Source organism: Cupressus sempervirens, chromosome 3 (assembly GCF_028749045.1).
Source record: "Cupressus sempervirens isolate cs-2001-9-10 chromosome 3, ASM2874904v1, whole genome shotgun sequence".
Lineage (NCBI taxonomy): Eukaryota > Viridiplantae > Streptophyta > Pinopsida > Cupressales > Cupressaceae > Cupressus > Cupressus sempervirens.
Window position 1 is genome coordinate 308,863,024 of NC_143120.1, and position 10,374 is coordinate 308,873,397.

Below are 10,374 nucleotides of genomic sequence, written 5' to 3' on the forward strand. Positions count from 1 at the left end.
TCTACAAGAAAGTATATTTTTAGTATTAATTATATATTCTAAGTGTATTTTTTAAAGAATATGATTGATGTTTCTAAATTTTGAAAAAGAAAACAATAAATTTCTACTTTCTAATTTTATGTTTCAAAATATTTAGTACATTACCTGAAAATTGTATTAATATTTTTTTCTTAAACAGAATTGCATGCTTGCACATATATTTCAAAAAACAATGTATAAGTTTTGGTAACTAGCTTCTTTAAAAATATAGTAATAGTTGTTTTTAGTTATTTGTAAATGTAAAAATAAATATCTAGCTTCTTTATCATAAACAGTTGTGATAGTTGTTTCTAATTGTTTCTAAATTTAAACATTAGAAATTACTTTATGATAAGATCAACAAGATCTTTATTTCGAATTATACTAAGAAAAATCTTTTAAATTTTAAAAAAGTATACCAATATTTGAAGAGCAATATATATTTCTTAAGATTTAGAAAATATTTATTGGTCTTTTGTTTTAATTTCATATTTTTTACTATAGATCATTTCCCTGAAATTTTAGTTTGAAATAAATCTAAACATTTAAATTTTATTTATTTATTGCAATAAAGTGTGAATGTATTTTTTCATAAAAGTATTGAAACAAGGGGGAAAATACCATATAACTTCATACAAACTTAAAGTAATACTTTTTAATTTTAATTTTTTTATGTTTATAGTGCGCACTTTCAAGATATTGTTCATCAACTATAAATGCATTATACAAATATTAAATTGGGCCAAGAGTATAAATGAGAATAGATTATTTAGATTGAAGAATATGATTTCTTTATAATTTGGAAATAAAAGTATAATATTTTTTAGTTCTTGTCCTTACAATGGATAGCCAAATAATTTTAAACCTATTCCCAAATCCAATTAAATATTTAACCAAATTGAATATTAAGGATGATTATAACAAAAATGTGCCATAAATCAAGCACTAAAGCAAACTACAAACTACAATCATATTCCTAATACTAAATTCTAAACATTGAATAAAAATTACAAAGAGAGTATGTGGTAATAACAAAAGATGACGAGAGAGAGAGAGAGAGAGAGAGAGAGAGAGAGAGAGAGAGAGAGAGAGAGAGAGATGGTTGTGAGGAAAAGTAAAGATAACTACTATATATATATATATATATATAGAGAGAGAGAGAGAGAGAGAGAGAGAGAGAGAGAGAGAGAGAGAGAGAGAGAGAGATGGTAATTATGGGGAAATGGTATGAGGGGTTAAGATATGGGATAAATGGAGATGTGGTAGAGAGAGAAAAATAATTAAGAAATTGGATAAATAGAATTGGTTGTGTGTGTGTGTGTGTGTGTGTGTGTGTGTGTGTGAGAGAGAGAGAGAGAGAGGGATTAGGGTGAGACATGAGGTATATAGGAGAGAAAGAGAGTTCTCAATGCTTTAGTTTAATAATTGATAAATGAACTATTTAATATATAAAAATTAAAGCCTTCACAACTCTCAATTTCTCTAGAAATATTATAGAATAAATATAAGACCCACTATTATCATTTTTGTATTTCAAATTATATAATGCTATTGAAAACCAAAACTCTAATTTGAACCCTAAATTTATTTCTACATACTTGAATTTTGATCAAATTAATTATCATATTTATGGTCACACAATTTTTTTATTTTCAAAGGGAATACATTGCATTAAACATATTTCTTAAAATAACTTATAAATATACAATACATCATTAATATTAAATATTTAAAAATTATATTTTACTATTATAAGTTTATTATAATAATGTCTTTTATCTTGCATCATGATTGCTACTAGCTTATACATAGTTTATATCTATATAATAAGCCGAGAGATATCCTTCTCGAGGCACCTATTTTCATAATTTGACTTAGTGCAATAGGCACCTTAGAAGGATATCTTTTGGCTTATTATATATATATATATAAGCTAGTACACACACACACACATGCACGCACGCGCGCGCGCGTGTGTGTGTGTGTGTGTTTGCATGTGTGTGTGTGTGGGTGTGTATAAACACATATATTTATATACATATGTACATACATACAACCATATTATATTCCCACCTATTACAAATATGGTTAGATATAGGGTTAGAGTTTGATACATAGACTTAGGATTAGAGTTAGAGTTATCATTACAAATACAATTAGGAGTGCAACTTAAAGTTACAATTATCTATTCTACCTCTCAAAAATCTCTATTCTTCCACTCTTCTTCTCTCTTGTCTTTTTTTTTTCAATTCTTTGCAAATGAAAATGGAAAGACAAACGAGTGTTTTATAACCACGAAATAACTCTTCAAGTTCCCATTGTGACTCTTCAAATTCCAACTCTTCATTTTCACAAACTTTCAAAAATTCTTAAAAAACCACCACTAAATCATAATTAATACAATATCTACCAAAAGTACTCTAGAGGCACTATTAGGAAAAGAATTTTTTTAAAAAAATTGGGTGATAGGGCCACTACTCCCACCACCCCACATTCCTCCGCATTTTTAATCTTTAAAAAACATGTGGCGATGGACCACCACCCCTCGCCACCACTCTCTTCCCCTTCCCCTTCCTGGCAACACTACCGTTGTTGTCAACAGCAATAACTACTGCAGTGACAAAGTTGACGACTGCATAAAAAAATTAATTAATTAATATGTATTTTAAATTTTTTTTTTTATTATTTAATAATTTTATTTTAGTGTTCACATTTGTTCACTTCTTTTATTTTATATACAATAAAAATTAAAATTAAATTTTATATATATTTATATCTTCTTGTATTTTATTTAATCTAATTTCAATCTTGCTTTTATATAAAATAATAAAAATAACATGCATATATAAATATTGTGCATTAATTATTATTATTTTTTAATGCCAATTCTGAATGCCAAATGGAAAAATGGCAATTCAATTTAAATATTCTAAATGCCAAATGAGTTAAATTTCTTAGTGGAGATAAGAATGTGAAATACAAAATGATTTTTAATTTTATTTTCAAAATATAATTTTGTTTGTAATTGCCCATGTTTCTTTTTCCCTTACATGGATTATTCCTTGGAATATTCCCCTACTGAAAATTGGCATAATCACACATCCCCTTTAGATTGGCAACCTAATAATATCAATAAATATTTTCTACAATAAAAAATAATGTTATAAATTGGCAAATTAACATTCTATGTAAATTTATCTTTTCTATGTTAATTAAATGTTCAAAAATCAATTTTTTAGAATGATAGGGAAAGGGCCTAATATTGGATGGGAATATCTTATATATAAGTATGTTTATAAAAATTAGATTTAAAATTAAATTAAATTAAATAATAAATGAAAAATACTATAATAAAATTATTTAACTTATTAATAAAATTTACATAAATAAAATTTACACTTTAAATATAAGTATTTTTTAATCAAGAAACAACAACTATAAAAAAATTTATTAATAAAAAAACTTCAGCTTTATTTAAAATCTAGTGATAAAACTTGGCGCAAAATTTAATTCCAAGATTTTGTTTGATATTTTCTATGAATTGGACTAACGGCTACCGCCAATGTTTAGAATGGATGGGGTGCATGAATGACTCAATGGCATGGAAATAAGTCGGCTCCTCAGGAGTAGACATGTGAAGGAAGGTAGAGAGAGGAGAAAGGAACGAACTAGAAGATATTTATTCTATGACATTGGCCTCCAATAGACATGATCTATGACATGTTAATATATGCAACCTAGAATGCTACTTTGTTGCTCGTGAATGAATTAAAATTGGAACAAAGAAAAATTTTAATTTAATTTTATTAACTTATATATACTGGGAAAACAATTAATGATTTGAAAATGAAAGAAAGCAAATTTTTAATTTATATTTTCATTCATTTACTTGGAAAATAATTAACTTGAATGATGTAGGAAAAGATTTAGAGGAGAAACTGATCCTCTTCGTGCAACATTGCACAGGCAATCTAAAAGAATCAATAAACATCTGTCTTTGAGAACAATACTTATGAGAAGGTTTAGAATTGCACTTCAGATTGCCCAACAAAGGTAGATGATTGTTTAAATACAAGCATTATAAGCTTACATAAAATATAAATTATTCATCTAAAGTATATTATGCAAACCTTGAGGTTTTATACCAGTTACCAATAAGATAGATTTTCAATCCTAACCATTCTATGGTATATTTTCTAGATCCAACATGATTGACAAGAAGTACCCATCACATTATAAGGGTGGTTAGCGAAGGGCCATAATTTAGCAGAACTGCATAAGCATTTCAAATTTTTAGTCCTTGCCTATATGTAGGTGGCATCGCCACAATTAATTTTTTAAATCAAAGTTCATGAATGACTGAATTTAAAAAATCATTTATTTTTAAATTAATTCTCAATCTGTAAATCTTATTTTTTGATTAGCTCCTACCAATTTTGCTAGGGGTAATATTGATTTTTTACACTAAAAATTATAAATATAAATCTCTAGAATGTTCCATAAAATTCTGGATATCTCCATGGAAGAATTAAAAAGAGGTAACCAAAACTAGAACCAGTCATTGTTCATGGCAACACCGGTAGCCAAACAAAGCTCTCACAAGAAGCAGATGTTACTTTCCTCAACCTCACCACAAATAGAAACACCACAAATTTACAGTCACCATCTTCAAAATGCCAAAATAAGCCCTCTATGAATATTCAAAAAGCTCACATAAGATTCTTCCCCTCTTTTGCAACATACCTCTCTTCTTAATTTTCTAGAATATGCATTAGTTCCTCTGATTCCCGTATCAGCTAACAAAGTCACTTACAAAAACAAAGAATCCCTAACCCACTCTCTCTTTCAATGCGACTCAGCGATGTCCAGTCTCCCATTTCACCCCCAAAATCTTTAAATTCATATCAAACGGATAAAAACAACATTAAAGGGCATAAACAAAGAGCAAAGATAAATATAGGGTGAGAGAAAATCAATTGGGCAAAACAAGTCAATGAATTGGGCGAGATGTTTAAGGAGTGTTAAGAAAGGGCACCACTCTCATTAACTCGACTTGACTAAGTGCAGGCTACCAAAATCAGACTGGGCAAAGTGTTTCACATTTGTTTCCTATCAAAAAGGAAGGCACTTGTCTGGTTTTGTCATTGAAATGGAGAAAGAATTGAATTATTACAATAATATATGAAGAAAGAATTGAATTATTACAGCTTTGGAGAGGGAGATGCCAATGAGTGTAATGTTTTGCTAGAAAACATTTGTTTGTTTGTTCGAATTGTTATTATGATTATATTTACAATTTAATAACATATAATAATTGTTTCTCAAATTGTTACCATATTACACATTAAATTTTCAATTTTAATTAATAGATATAAGAAAACATTTTAAAACTTATAATACAAAAAAATATATACTAAACATATTTTCATTTTACAATGGTAAAAATATATACACGATCAATCTAAAAAATCTATTAATTTGAGGCAATAAAATTGCAAAATTACATTCTAATTCAATAATAATATCAATAGTTACGCAAATAAATCTTTATTTATGGATAATTTTTTTGACAGGGCCTTTGCAAACCTTTGCTTGATGCCTCCTAAACTCTTTCCAATATATTCCTAACTTGTATGCATCGTTTTCCATAGGACTTTGGGGCATTTTAAAGTTCCAATTTTTACAAAGAGAAGTAGGATGCTAATAAATATGTGAATTTGACTTTATAATATTATATGCACTTCAATAAATATAGACCTATATTGATATTGATACATATGTTCCACTTATTTCTAATTGTTTTTCTTCATAAATCTTTCTTTGGAATCAAAATATAAGATTGATAATTTTGAACAAGGGACAAATAAACGATATACTACTTTTTAAACATAAAAATCATTCTATTGAAGTCCTTTGAACCAAATAATAAATTAGTAATTATTTACTTGTGTATAAAAAATTATGGAAGCTTTTTAATAAATGTCCATAATCAGAATTTGACCAATACTGATACATTAGATGAAGTTGTGTTTTTCATCTTATATATACACACATACACATACAAACAAATAAAATCTTTTAATACTATCTCATCTACATTCTAACACTTGCACTCCAGCTCTTTTAAGCTCTTGTTATAATAATGGCTTATCTCAAAGATGCCATCAGATAAAGGGTGTGGAAAGGAGAAACAAAATGAAAATCAAACACAAGTTTCTTCCAATTGCTCTTGTTTTTCGAAACTGAAAACAACCGATCGGAAACCATGTTCAAGAAAAAGAACAGTGAGAATCCCAAACACCGAACCACACATATTAATATTGCCTGCTGTAGAAAGTAGGCACAAGGAACATGCAAGCAGTAAGACATAAAACTCGCAAGGCACAGGAATCCAAAACCCTATTCACATGGGATACCTCTTCTACTGACAACCATGAGATGCAATTGTGAAAGCAGTACAAGCGCAGGGGGGTAGGGTGGAAGCAATCAAAGCAGGTGAAGGAAGAATATGTCATCGAGTCTTGCATTGGAAGGGGAGTTCCCTCCATAGACAAGCATTCCGTAGCTCCCACAGCAATGCCGCGGGGAAAAGGCAGACCATCCACGAGGTCCAGGATGAGTCTTGCCTTCTCCATCATCAGCATCGTCATGGACCTTACTCCACTCCAACGTCTCAGTATCAAGAGCAAACACATCGCTGACAAAGGCCCCAGCACCCATATGACCCAAATCGCTGGGATCGACCTCACCTCCATACACAACAATATACTTCCCTTGAGCAAAACAGGAAAATACACTCCTGGGGCTGGGCTTCTCCCCACTGGTCTCCACCTCCTCCCAAAGATTCGTGTCCAGGTCAAAGCGGTGGACATCAGAGAGCTCATGCTTGCCGCCGAAGCCAAACACAACCCAAACCTTGTTACCAGCGACCGCAAGTCCCGGTCCTCCCCTGGGGGCCAATTTGCTGCAACCGGGCAAGGCGCGCCATTTTCCCTCGTCAATGTTGTAGGCCCACAGATCGTTCAACCGCCCATTTTGGCCACAACCGCCGAAAACATACAGCTGATTCTCATCCGCCGCCATTGCATGGTAGCTCCTGTTCAAAGCATCATTCAATCAAAGACCATAAACCCACAAACGGGGAAAAGGGCACAACATCATTCAATTATTCAATCAAAGACCAGAAACCAATAATCGGAGAAAGAGTAAAACGTCATTCAATCAAAGACCGCAAACCCATCATTCAAGGTAGCTCCTGCACAGATCATTCAATCAAAGACCAGAAACCCATAAACGGAGAAAGGGCAAAACATTATTCAATTAAAGACCATTAAACCCACAAACTGGAAAAGGGAAAAACATCATTCAATTGAAGACCAGAAACGATTAATCGGAGAGAGGGTAAAACAGCATTCAATCAAAAACCCCAAACCCATCATTCAAGGCAGCTCCTGCACAGAGCATAATTAAATCAAAGTTCAGAAACCCACAGACGGGGAAAGGACAAAACATCATTCAATCAGAGACCAGAAACCAATTATGCAAGGTAGCTCCAGCACAGATAATCATTCAATCAAATACCAGAAACCTAAAAACGGGGAAAAGGGCAAAGGAAGGGTTTTAGAGAAAGCGGGAAAACCTGTGTGGCGGACCGTCGGCGTCGCAGGAAATGAGCTTCCACTCTCCAGAGCGGGTGTCAAAGGAGTAGAAATGGTTGAGCTCCTGATGATCTTTATCGCGGCCTCCGAAGATGTAAATGACAGGGCCAACGGCGACCATGGTGACGCCCACCCTTGGAGGCGGCGGAACCCCTTTAACATCCGCCACGCTCCAAGAATAGTCCTCCAGATCGAAGACATGAATTGCGTTATCCACAGGCACGCGAGGCTCCACTTCCCCTCCGAACACATAAGCCTTCTTCCCCACCACTGCCACTGCGTGTGAGCTCCGCGCCTTTGGCCCTCCTTCCTTCTGCTTCGCCTACAGAACGCACTCCCTCAATTAACACAATTAGCTTCACAATTCAGATCCCCAAATACAAAACATTAGCGAATTCATACCTGCAGCCATTTTGCGCGCATGATCGCCATACTTGACAGCTTCGGGTAACTACAGACACAATCCTGGATACTAAAACAGAGCCCGTCTTCCTTAAATCTTACAATCGGGATAATTTATAGAGGTTTTAAGGTCAACCACATGTTTTATTTAATTCTTAGATGAACTGTTTGTTGTGAGGGGACATGCCGATGCATCATGCCATATTCCCTCATGAGCCACGGATTTTTGTGCTCATTGTACTGTCACGGAAGCTGGATTGCGACATGGTTCTGCCATTTCCTACCTTTGGTTGAAGCTGACACAATAGTTTACTGATATCTTAAGTAGTTTACTATTGTTTGAAGGTTTACTGATTTACGCTCTGGACTGGTAATGGATTATCCAGCCCGGCTCAACTCGGTTTATGTCTATTTTATTCCAAATCTGATGTTTACAGTCCGTGGTGGGCATGCCTAAAAAATAAGGTTTCACTATGTTGTCCAATTGCCAAATTATTTGTGCATTAATTTCATTTAAAGAAATCAAAGTTTGAAAGAGACTTCCATTGTCATTATATATCAAGTGTTTCTATGATTTTTCACTTTAATGTTGCCCCTCTTGGTCACAAACTATAGGTGAATTTGTTCTTTTAGGGTCTGTTTGGTTTGTGGAATTTAAAAAATCCGAATTTCTACAAACCTTGGTTTAGCCAAATCAAGGTTTTGTATATCTTTATTCCGATTTTTAAGATTTTACTGAAACCGTTTGTTTCAATTGGAAAATGCGTGCGAAGACACATTTTTATGCATAAGCGTTGAAGGCAAATTTCAAAAAGTAGTCCAATCTATTGTTTTTACACTCCTTAAAAAACAAAACTAGGTTTTGATTTTCAATTCCTAGTTTTTTTAGGAAGTTGGAAAACCTGGTTTTGAGGCAAAATTGGAAGTCCCGTATGCTAATTCCATTTTGCAAATTTTGAAGCAAACACACAAAATTTCAAATCCAGGTTTTGAAAAAGCCAATTCCTGTCATCTTCTAAGAACCAAACAGACCCTTAGGGCCCGTTTGGTTGCAAGCGTAGGAATTGAGAATTAGAATAGAAAATTTGAATGAGAATGGAAAATGAAGAATAGGAATGGAAAAATGCAATCCAATTTTGTTTATCCCTTGTTTGGTTATGCAAGCTTAAATTGGAATAGGGCTAACTTGCAATCGGCGCCGTTTGAAAATATTTCTGAAGATGCAATCGGCGCCATTGGAAAATCGCTGAAATATTTGAAAATATTGAAAACAAAGTTCCCGCGCTCACCCCAGGTCAAAGCGGATTTGAAAATTTAATCAAATTTGAGAAAGCAAAAATGAATGCAAGAATAGCAATTCCAATTACAAGTATTTTTTGGAATGGACAAAAGCTCATTTTGGGACTAAAATGAGAATACGTATTCCTATTCCCTATTCCTATTCCACGCACCAAATACAAATCATATTCTAATTTCCTATTCCTATTCCGGTTGTATTCCAGCAACCAAACGGGCCCTTAATGTCTTCATTTAGTGTTCTCGGATTGAGAGCTATTGTTTTTTCTTTTCTTATATTTTTCATAGTATTGTCATTTTTATTTTTACAAACTTATAAAAAAATTATGTTGTAAAATATCAATTTACAAGGATTTTATTATTAGATGATATTTCCGAATAGATGCAAAATATTAATATTCTTTTTGTTGTTGGTTGCATTAGAAAAGAATTAACAAGTTTAATGTTCTTAAATTTCTTCATCTTAGTATTAGTTCATTGATTTCCTTCAATATTTTAGCTTGTTAGAGTGTTGTTTAATTAATATAGTCACAAACTACTTAAGATGTGTTGATTCTCAAACTTGCATTTGACAAGGCTTATGATTGTATAAGGTGACCATTTATGCTTAAAATGCTTCAATGGTTGGGATGTAGTCTTAATATTCTTGCTCATGTTCAGATGTTGTTTATGGACACTAATGAAGATCATAGGGGCTTCACTTAATGAACCTGAATCATAGCACCTACATTTTTGGCATACAAAAGAATCCCTTTGTTTTCAAAGAATATTGCCCCAAACTCCTTTTTTGTCACCACTCTTCAATACCCACCCAACACCCCCGTACCCCTCTTCCTATATAAACCTTCATCCCCCTCCCCAGAAAACTCCCTCCCCCTTATTTAAGTGATATATTCCCCCATCTATTGATTAACTATTTAATAATGGCATGCACTAGCCTTTGCAATTGAGTAGAAAAGCATAGGCATGAGACTAAATGGGAACCAAAGCAAAGGCATGG

The 10,374-nt window shown here is 32.8% G+C and overlaps 1 protein-coding gene across 1 annotated transcript; it reads right to left on the minus strand.

Moving 5' to 3' along the window:
- Positions 1-6,214: 6,214 nt before the first annotated feature.
- Positions 6,215-8,504, minus strand: LOC149566212 (thiohydroximate-O-sulfate sulfur/sulfate-lyase (nitrile-forming) NSP1-like). The gene is made up of 3 exons (XM_089819630.1): positions 8,079-8,504; positions 7,658-7,998; positions 6,215-7,114 (listed from the first exon to the last, which is right to left on the minus strand). Exons 1-3 carry the CDS (start codon positions 8,106-8,108, stop codon positions 6,505-6,507), a joined length of 981 nt encoding a protein of 326 aa, XP_089675756.1. The 5' UTR covers positions 8,109-8,504; the 3' UTR covers positions 6,215-6,504.
- Between the last annotated feature and the right edge of the window lie 1,870 nt (positions 8,505-10,374).

What these genes read in the sequence shown, in the direction of transcription:
- LOC149566212 (XM_089819630.1), bottom strand. Translation starts at nt 8,108, where the DNA reads ATGGCGATCATGCGCGCAAAATGGCTGCAG. An exon ending in TGCGCGCAAAATGGCTGCAG is followed by an intron (nt 7,999 to 8,078) that starts GTATGAATTCGC and finishes TGCGTTCTGTAG; the next exon opens with GCGAAGCAGAAGGAAGGAGG. An exon ending in GCCGACGGTCCGCCACACAG is followed by an intron (nt 7,115 to 7,657) that starts GTTTTCCCGCTT and finishes TGCTTTGAACAG; the next exon opens with GAGCTACCATGCAATGGCGG.